The sequence below is a fragment of the Augochlora pura genome, chromosome 6 (assembly GCF_028453695.1).
Source record: "Augochlora pura isolate Apur16 chromosome 6, APUR_v2.2.1, whole genome shotgun sequence".
Lineage (NCBI taxonomy): Eukaryota > Metazoa > Arthropoda > Insecta > Hymenoptera > Halictidae > Augochlora > Augochlora pura.
This window is the reverse complement of record NC_135777.1, coordinates 20,422,796-20,440,781: the sequence shown is the minus strand read 5'-3', so window position 1 is coordinate 20,440,781 and position 17,986 is coordinate 20,422,796. Positions and strand designations below refer to the sequence as shown.

At 49.7% G+C, this 17,986-nt stretch overlaps 1 protein-coding gene and 1 pseudogene across 3 annotated transcripts in view; one reads left to right on the top strand and one right to left on the bottom strand.

Annotated features, from left to right (window-relative positions):
* LOC144471001 (serine/threonine-protein kinase meng-po pseudogene) overlaps nt 1–1,498 on the top strand; it is an 8,212-nt pseudogene extending 6,714 nt beyond the window's left edge.
* A 2,584-nt stretch (nt 1,499–4,082) lies between these two features.
* Fz2 (frizzled 2) overlaps nt 4,083–17,986 on the bottom strand; it is a 205,940-nt gene continuing 192,036 nt past the window's right edge. For all 3 annotated transcript variants that reach the window (XM_078183171.1, XM_078183170.1, XM_078183172.1), the window contains one exon: nt 4,083–10,199. In XM_078183171.1, the coding sequence (XP_078039297.1) occupies nt 7,897–10,199 (2,303 nt within the window). In that variant the 3' untranslated portion in view covers nt 4,083–7,896. The remainder of the gene's footprint in view (nt 10,200–17,986) is intronic.

The window sequence follows — 17,986 nt, the reverse complement described above, 5'->3', positions numbered from 1 at the left end:
AGGCACGTCGATTGATATTTTATGTGGTACGATTTATTTAAGTGAATATATGGTATCTCGAAAGGAGTAATAGTCGTTAAAAAATATTCTTACCGAAGTCATTTAGTAGGATGAACTATAGTATGAAATGTATGTAGCCTAGAATATTATTTTGCGACTAGTAACTCGCAATGCTAACTGTTCGAGACGCGCGTGAAATCGAAAGCTGATGTTTTTGGGTCGTGGATCGCTTCGATTAAAAAGGATTTTTACACAGGCCGTAAGACACACATGGTTTTATTCAGAAGAAGAATAGAGAGTAGTCTATAGGGAAACAAAAGAGAGTCGCAACAAGTGAACGTAGCATCGCGCGCAACTTGACGTCGCAGAAAGTGAACGCGGCACGTTCAACAAAAGTGTGCGATACGAGGACCGTTCAATTCAGCATTGTTTATTAGTCAGAAACGGCGTTCGCAGCGGCGCGGAACCGGCCGCCGTGGCAGCCCCGCGGAAGGCGCATCGGGCAACAGCAATTAGGGAAATCAACGCTCGGCCAGTTAGCTCAACGAGTGAATGACTAACGGAGATCCTTATCTTCCGGAGCAGCGGCGGAGGGCCGTAAATGTCCGCCTGGTTAATATGGTTTGTTTATGGCGGTGATACTCGAGTTGCACCGGCGGACCATAAATTCGTCGACGAGAGGGGGTGGTGGTGGTGGTGGTGGTGGCACACGGCGGAGGTGGTGTTTGACCCCCACCGGCGATGTCTGCGCCGCCGCCGCCGCCGCCGGCAATGACTCACGGAACAAGGGTAGGTTTACTTAGGTAGCGGGTTAAACGGCGATTTTCACCGGACGATCCGTAACGTCGTGTAAATACCGTCGTCCACCACCCGGTTCGGGACGAACCGTCTGCGTTTACATTAATTTCCCCGGCAGCCAGCGGAGTCGAGGGAGGACCGTTATAAACAATCCCATCCCGTTTCCCGGCAACTTTTCTGGCCGCGCCGCGCGCCCGCCCTCCCCTCCCTCGCTTCGCCGCGTCTTCCAAGACGGGTTTATCTTCCCTAATGGATTCGGTTCGTCTCGCAGAAAGCGCGAAATTTCGGTATCAACCCTTTGAGGTCTCGGCCCGAAGTATTCTTAGCCGAAACATTCCCCCTGGCAACCGGCTCGCCGCCTTCGATTCTTGGTTTACGCGGCGAGAAACTCTCGGCTGCGCGCAGATTATTTCGCCGACTACGTACTCGTTGTTGGCCAAGTTGTTCGATTTTTTTCCGGAAGTCGTATTGCACGAGCCATTGAACGGACGTATTTAAAATATCTAATTCTAGACAGAGACTACTAAATATACATTCCTTTTACCGCGTCGAAACGAAATATTATCTTAGCCCTGTCATTCATCTGTGTCGTTTGGAAAGTTGAGACAGTCTGAGAATCGTATGGGAAAGAAATGTATCTAGTTCTTAACTAACTCTCTCTATGTTGCGATGTGTAGGTGCTAGCGACGAACTATATTAGATCAATTATTTACGAGATTAACAGGGTATCGGAGATCTTCGTTATTAATCGTGTTCGGTACGATGAACTTCGGCACGGTACAAAATATATAATGCAGCGAGACTTTTTTATACGTCTAGTTTCATTGTTTAGTCATTTAAAATTAATCGAGATATTTCTGGTGAAATAATTGCAAATCAACGCAGGGGGTAATAGAAATATAGAACAACGCAAATATAGAAATATAGCAAAGTTTACACGCGAATTATAATTTCTTTTCTCTTAAGATGATAAACCTCGTCGTATCTTAGGAGAACGAACGACAATTTAAAACGATTACAGTTAGAAAATGTCTATCGTTTCAAGTAGCAGAAGGAATTATAATTCGTGCCTGGGATCGTCTCGCAGCGGCGGCCGTCGCGGTTTCTCTCCTACCCAGACGAAAGAATGTAGCCACTTGTTCGAACCACTTAAACAGAAGGGACCGTTCTTTCCTCTTTTTTCTCTCTCTCTCTCTTTTCTTGTTTTATACAAACTGAAGTGCGGACCTCCGGGTTCTCTGTTTATATTCAAGCCATGATTTAAAGCAGGAAATATTTACACAAGCCGTTGCCGCGTCGAATCGGCCACCGGGTATTTCGCCGATCACAATACAAACAAATTTCTGTTGAATAAACGTCGCGGCGGCGGCGGCGGAAGCAAACACGGGGCTCGATTCTTGGGAAATATTAGTCTGTATACATGATAAACGTCCGATGAGACGCGTTGAAGTGCAAATCAAATAGCGGTCTCGGTACAATTACACTTACCTTTTTTCATTTCTGTAAACCATTTTTATTGGCGTCACGGATTCGTGGATGCCGTGAAATCGACCGCAACAGGAACGGTGAACGCTTTCGGGGATAGTGGGGGATTCGGGTAGCGAAGAAGAAACGCAAGGAAACTTAAATAATAATAAAGTATATTAAAAATCGTATACAATTTTGATTTCAGTATATATAACGATATGGTCGTCGGTTAACTACTATGGCAACGTAAAAATTGTACAAAAGACGATCTCGAGGATCCGCGTGTTTACAGGATGGGGAAAGAGAGAGAGAGAGAGAGAGAGAGAGAGAGAGAGAGAAAGAGAAGACACTGAGAGACAGAGAAAAAGAAAGGGGGAGAGCGAGAAGGAGAGAGACTCGGAAAGAGACATTGAAATATAGACACTGAGACACCGAGGTTGAGAGAGAGAAACTGAGAAAAAGAAACCGAGAAAGAGAAACTGAGAAAGAGGAGCCGAGAAAAAGAAAAGGGACGCAGAGAACATAAAAGAGTCCAAATGAGGAAAACGTACAAAAGAAGCCCGGGGAAGGTGAGAGAAGACACGTTCGCTCGGAAGCGTCCGGCGCGACAACTACATTCCGCGGGGCCGAAATCATCGGCGGAAACAGAAAAAACGTCACGAAAAGAACCGGTCGACATGGATGAAATATCCCGGAACACACTCGTTACACACAGTATTTTCAATTTTATTGACAATCATCGTGACAAAAAGTGGCTTACAAATACTCGTTATAAACTCCTCCCTCTCTCTGGTCTCTCTAACGTCGCGTTCGCTCCTCTCGATCGTTTCCTCGACAGTCACTTCGAGAAACACGGGGGGGCCCGCCGCGCCGGTGATGGCGTTCTCTCCTCCCCGCCGCCGCCATTTGCCCCGCGCCCCACCCGCCACCTCCTCGTCCTCCTCCCTGTTTTTATCAACCGTTTTTCTGCCGTCGACCATCAATCGTCGGCCCAACGAACGCGACATTGTCCGTTTTCGCTCGCGCAACGGCCCGGCGTGATATGTGACGCTAAAAAGGTTCTTTACTTTCTCAACTACTTTACAATATTACACGTGTACGTTTTCGTTTGGCAGGGATATCCCCGTACCCGGGACGCGCGATACGACGGCTCGCGTTTCTTTTCGTTCCTTTTCTTCCCCTTTCTCTCTTTCTCTCTCTCATGCCATACTCTTCCCTCCATTATTTTTTCCGTTTCTCCTTTTTACGTTTCGCTCGAGGCAGTTATCGTTTCTCAGTCCTTTCGTCGTTTCGCTCCTCGCCCGTGTGCCCGTCCTCACCTGCTGCTCTTCCCGGGGCCCCCCCGATCCCGAACGGAACGTCTCTCCCGCGGGACCATCGCGTGACCCGCCGAAATTTCCGACGTCGATCGAGAAAACACGAGCAAAACGAGACGGAGAACCCTCGTTTCTCGCTCGACGTCGATCCGCACGGCTACGGTTCCGATATTCCCGTCGAGCGGACGTTCCCCGACGATACACGGGGGGAGATCCAGATCCGAGGACGTTCCACGGGCGAGCGTTCTCTGGCTCGCGCGGATCGCTCGAGAAATCGTGAGAGATATCGACATCGGCGGCGGAACGCGCGCGTAGTCGCCGAGAGGACTCGCGCGGCTCCACCACGGTTTTATATATCTATAAATATATAAATATATATATAAATATGTATAGATATACATAAATTTATATATAAATATATATATAAATATGTATAAATATACATAAATTTATATATAAATATATATATAAATATGTATAAATATATATAAATTTATATATATATATTTCTGCAATATTTATACGCATACTTAAATACGTGTACTTACAACAAGGCGCGGTCGAAATCGTGCGCCACGCAAACGTATATATTTACGGTACTCGGTCCGTCCTGTTTCGAGGACCAATGCGACAGTTTCTCTTTTCTGTAACGTGGCCCTGTGTATCGGGAATGACGAAATTGTAATTCGATACCGGAATCATGTTACCATTGGTTAACGACTGCTTTCGGATTTGATCTTGGACTTTATAAACCACGTAGATTGAACACAGTCGAATTATTTGAACGAGGCAATGCGTACCAATTGCTTCTCAGATTCTATAAATTGAACACGTAATTGCTCCTTTTTTAATTATTCGAATTTCTAGAAAATGATTTATGAAACTAATGATTAATTCGGGCGAGTTTGGCAGTAGCTTTTTTCGCTAAGATCGCGGCAGTAAGATGTTGTTTAATTATAGCAACATGAATCTTTGCAACAGCTATATTCTGTGCTCGATTTAGCTCGAATAATCGCAGCTCAATTATTTTCGGTATATCTGTGGAATGAATATACTCCGATGACATTTCGAACGTACGTATATTTGATTGCTTCTTTTACATCTTCTCCGACCAGGTGTTGAAATTTATCCTAACGCGTGGGCGTGCGATTTCGGCCGCGACTCACTGCCTATACAATATTCATTTATATATACACATACATATTTACGCACTCGACGAATTCGATCGTCCATCGACGGCGTTCGACCGTTGCTCGACAGCCACCACCTTCTTCCAAGATCGCGCGGACACAGACCTCTCTCTCTCTCTCTCTCCCTGCTTCGTTTTACATTTTTAGCTACGTTACTCGGGGGGGGAGGGTACACTGAATTCTTTGTCTTCCTACGACGTGCTTGCGTACGGGGCTTAACGTGTATGTATGCATCGGGTTCGAGTCTTGTGCGCGTGTGTGCACGACTCCGTGTGTCGCCTAGGTCGAAGATGAGGAAGATTCTTGATGATTAGAATGGTCGAGAGAAACGGGTGTCGTCGTCGTCGCTTCTCGGCGAGAATCTCGACATGAAAATGTATGGCGCGCGCGCGGTTAGAAAATGGTTTTTACGTTCGATCGATGCTGGGTAAATCTTGCTCATCTTTGCCGGAACGACTTTGTCGTGCGAGGTACAAAAAACAGGTTTAGAATCTCTGGCAGTCTCTATACACTTCTGAATGCTACGGTCCGAGACGCGCTTATATATATTTATATATAAATGTATACGAATACGTGATATACATAAAAGACGGTCAAAGGAAGGGGGGACGATTTGTTCGGCGGTAAAAAATTGTACGACGCGCGAGGTCACGTCGTTGCTAACGTACGTGTGTATGACGTATATATATATATATTTATATATAATATATCACGCTCTTTCTGGATGCGTGTACCGTGCGCGCGAGATACGCGCCGCTGGAGAACAATACGGTTTTCCTTCGCTCGCCTTATCCGTCGGGAAATCTCCTCGGCGTTACACGTCTGAGATCGATCTTTCTCCAGATCTGTTTGAAAACGAGAAAAGACTCATTCTACGGGATTGACAAGAATCATAAAGCAAAATTTGAAAAATGCAAAACGAAATTGACAAATTTATTACAGAATTCATTGGCAAGATCAACTAAATTAGTTTTCTTGATTTAATCTACTGTTCTAAGAAGATTCTTTGGACGAAAATCTCTCGAACGAAAATAAAAAGTGTCTGCCGTAAAATTGAATTTGAGCTACTGATTTGATGTGTTTCTGACAGAAACAAATCTCTAATTTTACCCTTCGTCTAATCAGGCGTTAGTGAAGTAGGGTCTCACGGACGCGAGAGATCTTACATCGACTATAACTTTTTAACAACACGTGGCAGTGATACGGTCCTTCAGTATAGGCAGTGTAGGTCTTACATATTACGTAATCTAATATTGATTAAAAGATATGGACTTCTATAATACACTAAATTGTTTTAGCGGTCCGTGAGACTCCACTCTCGCTCCGCCATAGACTTGAAACATTTCCTCCAGTTACAATCGTACGGCGCTAAAAAGTGAATGAAAATCGGAGCAGCGATCACAAAAAGGTTGCCGCGTTCTCCTCCAGAGACTCGAATCCATGGCGCGAGGTACACGAGCAATCGATTCACGCGTTCCTCCGTCCGTGGCAAGACTAGCGGCTCCGTCGAAGCCTCCTCCGGAGGTGCGCCGATCGCGGATCGACGTGCTCCGCCTCGCGATCGTTCGGGATCTATGATTTTTGTACACGACTACGCACAGACGGGGTTTGTGTCCCTCGAGTGTCTTTCTTCGAAAGATTCGAGACGAATCCAAAGGCTCCACGGACTACGGTCGAGGAAGCGAGAGGAACGCGCGTCCACCTGCGACCGTGACGTGCTGTACACCTCGGTGGATATATTTCTATGCCGATCCTAGGATCGAGACTTCTTTTTGATGATCGTGTTCCTCTCTAATGATATATTTACAGCGGTTCACCTAACACCTAAGAGTGATATTTACAGTTACGTTTTACTCTCCGTTGCCAGCTCGTCGACATCTGCGCTATACAGTTGCTTCGCGGTGCAACGCCGCGGATCGACGTCGGCGGCCCGGCACACTCGCGGTCCGAGAGAGCACACCCCCCCCTAAGGGGCGCGATCCGATCACGGGGAATGAGAGAAACGCTGGTTCTTTTTTTGTTATCGACTAGCGGTACGGAATCCTAGAAAAGTAGAAAGCAAAATAGTCCTGCACGCGATGTGCCGGGCCGCGGTCGTCGCGGCACGAGTCTAAAAAGAAAGTCGTGTTTTACACCTATACTCGGTTATGGCTAAGTCAGATAAATAGACGAGACGATACCAGTTAGACGGACATGCGGACTGTACGAGCTCCGCTACGATATAATAAGTAAGAAAGTGTAGAGATAGATACGAGTAAGAGAACTCACACCGTCCATTCGCGCACCCGTGTGTTCGCGCTCGTCACCGCTGGTGATCGGCGTGCACGGTAGATCGCTCGCGCCTCACCACGACCGGCACAGCCTCGAGAGCGTCCATCCCCGAGCGGATCTGTTTTCGTGATCAACGTGGTAGCGGGCGCGCGCGCGCGCAGCCGAGTGGCACCGTCCTCGCGTCTCCGATATCACTGTCGCCCCCCTCGATCGCGGAGGGAATCGATCACCGGTCGTGGTCAGTCGATCGGCGAACACGGCGCGCGCACACACACACAGACGCAGACACACAGAGAGCACTACGAGTCGCGGATCCTTTTTCCCACGATGACACCGTTCGGCACGAGGTAAAAGAGAAAAGGATGCTCGGCGCTCGCTGGCTACGGGCTGACGGGCTCGGTCGGGTCGGCGGCTGCTGCTGCTGCTGGTCGAGGAGCGCCACGGCGGGTCTTGTTACCCGGCGCGTCGGGAGCGTCGCGGGTACGTCGGAGGTACTGGAGGCTGCGGGCGCCGCGAATCTTCGTCGTCCGCGGCTCCTGGGTCCGAGGATGTTCGCTTCAGACCTCGGTCGCCTGCGTGTAGGAGGGCGCCAGTCCGTGGGCCGGCGTGAGCGGGCCCGTGGTCGACGCCAGCGACCTCCTCGAGTATATGGTGGCCGCGGAGTGCGGCGTGTGGGGCGCCGTGTGTGGCGCCGTGTGCGGCGTGTGCCTGCGCGAGGCCGAGGCGAAGGGCTAAATGGGCCCGTAGTTGCTAAGGGCGGAAGGCCTCTCCTGTTGCTGCACCGACTGTTGCTGTTGCTGCTGCTGCTGGTCGCAGCCCGCGGTGTTCATGTCGCCCCCCGCCGACTGGTGACGTCATACGTGCGACAAAGGCGGTTGCTTGAGAACGTGATGGTGGAGATGGTGTTGGGACGCGCTGGCCACGCTGCCGGGCGGCAGTAGCGCGCTGCCGGGGCCCGGCGCCGGCGGGTACGGAACGCCGACACGTCCGACGACGCCCTTGATGCTGGTGCTGCCGATGCCGCCGCTGACGCCGGTCACGCCGGCTACCATACCGGCGCCACCGCCTCCGTGACCGCCGCCGCCGCTCCCGCCGAACAAACGCCTCCAGAGACGTTTCCACGAGTCGACGGTTTTGCCGCTCCATATCCACACGCCGGACGTGATGCCTACCGCGAGCGCCATGAAGTACTTCAGCATCAGGACGGAGTAGAGCGGTCGCGACCTCGCCCGACACGGGCAGGCCAGCGAAGCGAGCCACTCGTCCCGCAGCGCCGTCTCGTAGATGTGACAGGCGAGCACCACTCCGGCCGGCAGGGTGTACAGAACGCTGAACACGCCGATGCGGATCATCAGCTTCTCGAGCTTGTCCGCCTTCGCTCCCGGCTGCCTCTTGATCACCGACCGGATCCGGAACAGGCTGACGAACCCGGTCAACAGAAAGCTCGTTCCCAGCAAGAGGTACACGAACAGGGGGACCAGGATGAACGACTTGACGCCTTCCGGCGCTACCGTGCAGACTCCGGCGACCGGGTCCCCTGCCACCCCGCCGTGAAAGTAGGCCAGCACCGTTTGAAACGAGGGCGCCAGCCACGCCGCCAGGTGGAAATACTGGGAGTAGGAGGCGATCGCCTCGTTGCCCCACTTCAGGCCCGCCGCCAGGAACCACGTGAACGCCAGGATCACCCACCAGACCGAGGAGGCCATGCTGAAGAAGTAGATCATGAGGAAGACGGTGGCGCAGGCGCCGGGATCGCGGGCGCTCGACTTCAACGCCGGACCGTCGCAGGCGATCACCTCGTAGCCGAACATGCTTCTCGACAGGTAGCCGATCGACACGACGAAGTAGCAGGCCGACAGGAAAACTATCGGCCTCTCAGGATATTTGAAGCGATGGGTGTCGATCAGGAACGTGGTGACGGTCACGAGCGTGCTTGCGGCGCACAGGCCGCTCCACAGTGCCAGCCATACGGCCGCGAACCCGCGCTCTTCGTGGGTGAGAAACGCGCCGTGGCACGGCAGGGCGCAGTTCCGTACTCCGGCAATGTCCTGGTTGACGTTCTGGTTGATGTTCCGAGCGATGCTTATCGGCGGCGCCGGCATGGCTCCACTTACGGCCATGCCGGCCAGCCCAGCCACGCTGCCGATGCTGCCGGTGTTGCTGCCGCTTATCGGACCCGAAAGCACCGTGCCCCCCGCCCCCAGGGGTACGAGGGGTGCCCTGCACCGGCACGTGCAGTCCCTCGCCCTGTCCCCCTGGGGATGCTGGCAGTTTTTTTGATTCTTGCCGGGCTTGCACCGTTGCGGCTGCGGCGTCTTCGGTGGCCTCGTGGGACGTGGAGGCGCCGCCGCCGGGACCGGGGCGCTGCTCGCCGCTCCCCCGTTGCCGGACCCCGGTCCCGCGCTGCTGGTCCGGTTGTCCTGCTCCATGCACAGATTGTCCGGGTCCCCGTGGATCGGCAGTCTCTCGCAGGCCATCCGCTCCGGCCAGGAGAACCCGTACTGCTGCATCAGCGGCGCGCAGCCCGCTCGAGCCCGTTCGCAGACGGTGCGGCACGCCGGCAACGGCTTCGCGTACTCCGGCAGACAGATCGGCGTGTACATCGAGCAGAGGAAGAATTTCAGATCCGGCGAGCACTTGATCTCCACGAGCGGCCAGAACTGGTGCACCTCCATCCCGGCCTCCTCCTGCGTGTCGTGGTTCAGCTCGTTCGGCATCGCGGTCAGGTTGTAGCCGATGCCCCGGCACATCGGGATCGTGATCTCCTCGCATCTGCCGTTCCCATTAGTCGCCCCACCGCCGCTCAGAGACGAGTGTCCGCCGCTGCTGCCGCCGCCGCCGCCGCCGCTGCCACCGGCCACAACGCTGCTGCCAGGCCCGACCATGCTCCCGGAACCGGAGCCACTTCCAGGCACGACGCCCACCATCAGCGAGGACGAGGCGGAGGAAGAGGACGACGACGAGCCGCTCGATACCGAGCCCACGCTACTCACTGGATTGATCGCCGACTCTAATCGGGCGTTCGGCAACGCCGCGAGCAACAGCACGGGTAACATCGTCGCCATCGTCCGGCTCGGAAGCAGCTTCGTCCGTCGAGCTGGTACACCCATCGTGAATGACGATTGACTTACGCTTCCGTGGCTCGCATCACTCCGATCTGAAACACAAGCGTCACCGTTCTGGTTAGAACACCTTCTCTGTCGCCTGATCGCAATGGTTGAATTCACCGATCGTCAACATATATACATTTTAAAACGAAAATCCGATTATCGAAGTTCATTTTCTCGTATAGTTATATCATATGCATCGAACATTATTATTTCAGCATATTAATACAAAGATGAAGAGAAAATAAATGGTGGAGAGCCAGCTCGTAGATGAAACGATTTGAAAATGAGCAGATAAAGTCTTAAACAGTGGAAAAATCCTGACGCATCATTTTCAAAGTCATAAATATTCGCAAATCAGTAATCATATCACGGTATTCAGAGATCATCTTGATGACAGTAATACAAGATTGTCCACTCAAAAAGTCCTATACAGTTCCTCGCCCCAAGTGCCCAATTACCCGCGGCCACCCTACAATGTGGCCGCGGTATCCTATAATTTCGAAGTACCAGATGGAAGAGAAAGTCATTAAACAGGTTTTCAATCTTCTCCCGATAGAAGCGAACGAGGACGTATTTTTACAGTGTTAAGAGATTCAACAGACTATGTTGCATATCGTGATTCTCGTGGTGCTTCGGCAGCGGTTCACGCCCACCTCAACCTTGTAGTCGGAGACTGGTTTGCTCGGTGGATGCGTTTATTAACCCTGTCCACGGTAGTTACTTATTTCATCGAATCGCATTGCGTGTATCAATAATGCCATAATTACATGGACGTGCGAGAAAAGTTGTCGTATTTTTCAACGGCTGCAAGCGACTTAGCTGGAGGATCTTATCAGGGAACGCGGCGAGTCTTCGTCCGTTTCTCATCTTGCTAACTTGTTCCTAAGAGTTAAATTGAGATGAATGAAAATCGAAAGGGTTAACTATTAAATTGGCGAAACGTGCGGAGTATAGCTAGCGAGTATATAAAATATCTTGACCGTCACAGTATATCCTTCTGCTTTTATTATATTTATGTTTTTATATTTATTTCCATTATTGCTATTACTTTTGCTTCGTGTTGTCTTTATTTCTGTTTTTCTTATTTCTTACTCACTTATTATTTTTCTTCTATATTCTCTTAACTCTTTCTAAATTACACTCTTGCGAACGCTTTTATCTTGCCCGTGTTACAAAATCCCGTATATGTATGGAAATAAATTATTATTGTTGTTATCTTACTCTATGTTAGTATTGCCAATTATTCGTTGATTGTCAGCTATCGCTAATTAATCATATATTTTTTTAGTTGCTAGATTATTTAACTATCGCTGTGTAGATACTACGCTACTTCGCCTGTATCACAAGAAATTCATAAACAAGCGCACAACATTCTAACATTATATAAGAATTCTATAGTTGCTAAAATTTTAGACACGTCTGTATAGTCTCGTATCTAATGGTCTGACTATTCCATTAACTTAATAGTTACATTACAGCCCCAGCTTCACTCCTCTTTAAAGAGGAGTTTCCGAAAGATCGAAGGGGTTGCAACCGACAGGCATTTCTGGAGCCGAAAATACGTGAACCGGAAGCGCAGGATGAAAGATGGCGTCTGGTCCTGGGGCGTCGGGGGCCGGCCGAATCCTTCTATCCCCGAATTAGGCGGTGTCCGTCTTCCTGATCCTTTCCTTGCGCGTGTCAATCTCGTTTCCGCAGCCACACACGTAGAGAGAAAACGGGTCCCTCTCTCTCTCGTTCAGCCGCGCGCGCGCGGGCGCGGGCCGAGAGATGCATCGCCGTCGGCCGTCTTTTATAAATAGCCGCGGAGCGTGTGCGTCGGGGTGCTAGCAGTTAACAAACGTTAAAACTAACACCGCCTCCTACAATAACATTTCGCTCCGGTCACGTGTTTTCCGCGGCACGACTATTATAAGATCCATGACTGTCGTCCGGAGCCTTCAACCCCCGCCGCCCCCGCTCCCTTTTTCGCCGTCGCTTGTATTCGGCCGACGGGTCGCGCTCTCGCCTCCGGCGAACCCTTTCGCCCGTTTCTCTCTCCGGTTCTCCCCGCGATATCTCGAAGTATGCCAATCGTGCCTCTCTCTCTCTCTCTTTTTCTCCTTCGGTCTCCGAGATCTAGCCGGCGAGATCTAGGCCCCGCCGACGCTGATTTATGCGCCGGCCACGTAAACCAAGCCGAGCGCCCTTGTTCGTTAAGGTCGCAGACGGTCTTTCGGCGCGGCCACTTAACGAATGTACCGGCCGATCGAGATTCGGTCGCCGGGTGGTGGTTATGCAAATACATCGGCTACGATCTTTGGGACTTATATAATGGCGAGAGAGAGCCTAGGACCCGGCCGCAGCAGCCTCATTCCGCTCGCTTAATTAGGACCACCGGTATACGCGGTTCGACGCGCGTCCACGCCGTTCCCTTGGTTACGTACGGAGAAATGATCGTGTTTACGGGGAGGGAGAGGCCGCTCGTGATGTTCCAGGGTAGATAACACCTAGGGGAGAGACTCGTCCGGGGCTCGCTCGACGATTCTTAGAGAGGGTGGATAGAGCGTATGTGCTCCGTGTTTTGTCGCAGCTACAGGATCGTTTCGGAACTTCGGCATTATCGAATGAGAGCGAAGTCAGAAGTTATCGGGGCGATGGCGAAATCGGGGAGATAACGATGTCGGCCATTTGTCCGAGACATTCGGAATGTCTGAGAATGTAGCTGCTGAAGATTGGAACTTGAACCTGTCACTTTATATGTGACCCGTGGTCTCGCGGTCGTTTCTTATTAATTAATAAACTCGGCCTTGAGTATATTAGACAGGAGTTAAATAAAAACTCAGTTATCATTCTTAACCCCTTGCACTATTACTCTTTTCATGCGGTGACGATTAGCACTGATTCGTACGTAATAATTTTCCTAATAGGATCAGACAATTTTTTTTTTATATTGTCTGTATTTACCTTTATTTCTATACTTTGATAACAGAAGAATTTATTTTTACTTTGACGTAGAAGAAATTAATAATATCCATATTTAGTAGAGCTTGCATAAAATCTTCACCACGAGTATGACTTGTTATTACAGTGCAAGGGGTTAATACTTCTGACAAATTAAAAAGAAGCTAACAGCGTTGTTTAATTTGTCACACAAATTTATTTGTGACTGCATAAAATCTGCAATTTAATTAATAGATGTATAATTATGGTACTTTAATTAAAGAAAATCGTAGCGTAAAATTGATACAAACGAAAGCATAAGAACGTAAGCTGTGGAAGAGAAAGGTCAACAATTCATGCTGCGAACATATTCCCAAATTCTTTAAAACTCTGTCCAACCCACCAACTGTTTTTACGATTCCCCGAACGATTCTTTTTAAGTCGCGATTAACTCGGACGTATTCCGTGAAACTTAATGTACTCCTTAATTTTCGAATATTATTCGCCGCTGAATGGGGGGACCCGACGGCAGTCCGCCGTAATCGATAATTAATCGCGCGAATTACCAGCTCAACGACGAGAATAATAAAGACGACCGGTGGCCGATCGAAGCCGACGGGGGATTCAGCTCGCGTAAACGTCCGAAAGAGACGGAGTTGGATTCTTAAAAAGAGCCCGTGGTCGGCGGAGTCGCGGAGAGTCCCGCAAGTGGGCAGCCATCTTGAGGGGGGGGCCAAATGGCCGCGCCTCGTCGACGCTGTTAATGAAGAGGAAGGGTATAAAAACGATTCTTTTGCCCGTAGAAACGGCATTGAGAAGCACGGGAATTCGATATTCATGGCCGACGGGGGCTGGCAGCGTCTGAATGCCGGGGCCGGCCTAATCGATCTCTCGTCGGCCGTCGACGTGGACGTCGTCTGGAGGGACCACGGGGGTAAAGCGAGAGAGAGAGAGAGAGAGAGAGAGAGAGAGAGTCGCCAACAACCCCCGTGTGTCTCCTCGTGCCGTTCGGGAAACACGTGACTCACACGACCAGCACCGGGGACACCCCTCGGATTTACGGGACGCCGATGGGACGCGCGTGAGCCTGCAAAGGTGCACCTTTCGGTTAATCGACACGTGGCTAATGGATCCAGTATTTTTCTTCCGTGCCGACGGCCATTCGCGCTTCCCCTCGTCCCTAGTGCTCCGAGCACTCGTCGAGCCCCGCTATCCCCCTCTCGAACTTCGCTCGTGATTCGAGTTTCTTCGTTACGGGGGGTTCGGAGTTGACTTTGTTCCGAGACGGAGAGGCTGATGACCCGTGAGATCCACCGGGGCGCTTTCACGGGTCCCGGGCCCCATTCTCGTCCTGGCTGTTAGGGTGTCAACTCGATATTTTTCTTTGCCGATTCAAAGCGCCGGTTCGAATACCGAGATTTCATTGAGCTGTTCTCTCAGCCACGGCAAAAAGTTCCACGGGGCACCGAGCGTGATGAATGGTGGCGACGCGCGCGGCCGTACAGAGGGTGCCGACCTGGTCCCGTGTATGGGTAATGATGTCTCATTTTGGCAATGGGAATTGCCGATTATTCGACCAGTGACAGATCTTTGTCGTGCGCTCGTTGCTCTTGGGGAATGCCGAAAATTTTTAGGGGACGTTTTGGACTGTATTCAAGCAGTTAGGTATGTTTGTCATTTTCTTCGTGATGGATATACTCGTTGAAAAACAGTTGGTTAGAATTTTTAAGAAGATTATATACTTTGATTTTCTTTATTAAATTGTATATTTTATAGGAAACGTTTAAAATATGAAGAAAGTCAAATACACACAGTATAATTGCCCAAAAATTGTCAGGAAAGCCAAGTATAATAATATAAGTTTGTTCAATGAAACCGAAACTAGATATTTAAAATTTATTATAATGCATAGCATTTAAACTCTATTTTATTCTAAACATTTTACCAAAATTTTCTAAACAATCTACTAAAATTCAGTTTATCCGTAATATCAACATTACATTAAAAATGAATCCCGAGATTTATCACTCGCAGACGAGACCATTTTAACCCGATCGCTTTCGGTCCCGACGTTGAAAACTTGATCGCCTCAGAGCCCGCTTCAAGGGTTAAACGGCGAAGCAATGATTTATGATCGCAGATCTCCTCGACCGACAGCCTAAATGAAATCGTCCACGAGCGAGTACCGTATCGAAGAATATTCGAATGCTACACGTAAAGCGTAGCGTCGGAAGACCGCAAAATTCTTGGAGAAGTCAGTTTCGCGGGTAAGACACCCGCGACGTCCGCGTAGGCAGAAAAGAAAAGGAAAACGGGGAGGAGGATGGGGGGACACGACCCGGGCAGAATTTACATGCCAGGGGCGTAAATCATAGCCCGAACAACGCTTGCCAGCGTTGGTCCGCGCGCGTATCCTTGGCAGGGGCGAGGCCTTTAAAACTGATTCATTACACCGACACGATCCATCCTGGCCGCTTCTCGTTCTTTTTTTGCGGCCCTCTCGCGATGCTATCCCGCGAAAATGTTCCTTAATGGGAAATTATAACGCGAGTGGCGCGCGAGGTAGAAAGCGTTCTACGGCCGACCGGTCGCGTAGAAGGAAGCGCCCACGGATCTGTCGAGGTGAGAACGGAATAGTAATCGTCTATTCCCGTGACAATCGAGTCTGACGGTGGAACTACTCTAGTTAGGGAACACGCGAGAAGTCACGCGAAGTCCGTGGATCTTCTGACATTTCGTCTAATTCGAATTAAACTTCGAATTCGAGGTATATCACGGTGACGTGCATTGTAGATCTAATCATAGACTCCAAGTCTACTTTTACTGATATTTAATCTATGTAATGAAGTGAAGCGATATCGAGACGCGGAAGCTTCGAAACAATTTCCTACGTATACATGTAGAGATATATATTTATTTCTTCATTCATTATATTTTATTACAATATTACATCACATTATATTGCCACTATGTTTAACACTTTACCATTTACAAATGGTAATTCGACCATTTATGGCATTATAAGGTAATTACATCTAATAACACTATTCAACTTTCAAAACATTCGCATTAAACAATATTTATTTCATCTATTTTACTTCTTCTATCCATCACGATAGGTATCTAATATTTCAAAAATTGTATAACAATACAGATGCTTACAGCAGTATCTTCTAACACTTTTATACTTCGATAATAAGTAACAAATTATTGGTTAGCCTATAAAACTCCGATTTAAAGGCTACCGGTCGGTAAAGTGTTAATAAATAAAAGTGTACATGTAGTATGTAAAAGCTATCGAGATATTTAACGGCGCAAGGTTCCATTTTTCGTCGAAGATTTCTCGAGGGTTAAGCTAATTGGGCCCGCGCCGCGGTTTCGCCGCGATAATGCCCGACCGACGGGGGCCCGTAGGTCGCGTCGACAAGCGGCGCACGTTGTTGTCCGACGATTAACGATCGATCGATCGCTGGCATCGCGCGTGACCGTGTTCCGGTATAAGAGACCTGCCCCGGCACACACCGCTCGGCCGGATGAATTACGATGACTCGGCCACGTGGCGATTAATAATCGAAAAGGCGTGCACGTCCCGGCGTGTCCCGACCGATCGCGGTTGTACAGCCGATCCTTGGGGCCCGGGGCCCGGGGCCCGGCCCCGTCGCCGGCGTCGCGAATGTTAATTAAATCGTTCGCGACTCGCCGAGCCACAGTGATATACCCCCGGCGCGTCGGTTGCTCCACGGCCAGTTTCACGGATGAATCGATGCCACGGATCGATAAGCGAGAGTGGATACACGCTTTTCTGTTACGCGGCGGCGGCGCGGGAGGAGGAGAAGGAGGAGGAAGAGGGGGGCAATGATCTACGGTGAGAAAGACGGACGACGGAACAAAGCTATATCGACTTGCGGTGTATATTTAGGTGTTTCCGTTCGAACGGCCACGTCTGCGCGCTCCGCACGGCTATACCACGCTGCTATATGCTACACCACGCTCGCTCTCTCTCTCTCCCTCTCGCATCGATTCCGGCCGTGCGATATGTAGTTGGGAACCTGCGCTCCGCTCTACACGTGTTCCTTGTTCCAATCCCCCGAGATCGCTCTCGGAAACGAACGTTTCAGAGAAAACGTCCGTTTTGCGGCCAACGCTGCAAAACGGGAACTTTGATCTCCTAATCCTATCGGCTCGCGCGCGCACCGCTATTGAACCCCCCTCCACCGAGTCTCCCGATGGCACTGCGGCTTTCGCGGAATGGCAATGTGGAATTAACTGATTGTCTTATAATTAGACCGCCAGTCTGTCCCATTTCGCTGCGTCAGCGAATTCGCGCGACGCGGCAATGTATTTATTCAACTATTACAGTATTTTTTTCAACCCTCTATGATAAATGTTAATATTCTATTTCGCTGAAATTAAATAAATTGCTTTAATCATGTCGAGATTTTAGTGGTCAATTGTCGGTACTGAACGTGTTAAAGAACAGAAAATAAGACAACGATTTTTCCCTCACATTTTAATTTACCAACAGCGTATTATAATTGAAATAATAGCTGGGTACTCGATTAAAACCAATTCTTTAAATTCTTGGCAAAAGTGTCACATTTCGCTGACTTAACCCTTCGAGATCGATGAATGTTGATCTTCCGTATCGCCGTTGAGATCAACAAACGCGCGAACGTTAATATCAGGAGAGCACTCCGTATTCCAAGCAGTAGAATCGCTTTCCGTTCGCTTAACCCTTCCGGATGATCAAAAAGGATGTTACTTTGACCCGATACTAGTCTCCGCGCCGTCATTAGTAATATTTCCCCGTTTCGCTGCTCGCAGTAGGAGAATTTCCCCGGAGAACGTCAAAGCGTGCGAAGGAACAAATTGAAAGCAATGTGACCCAGTTCGTCGGAAACGGGCGCGCTCG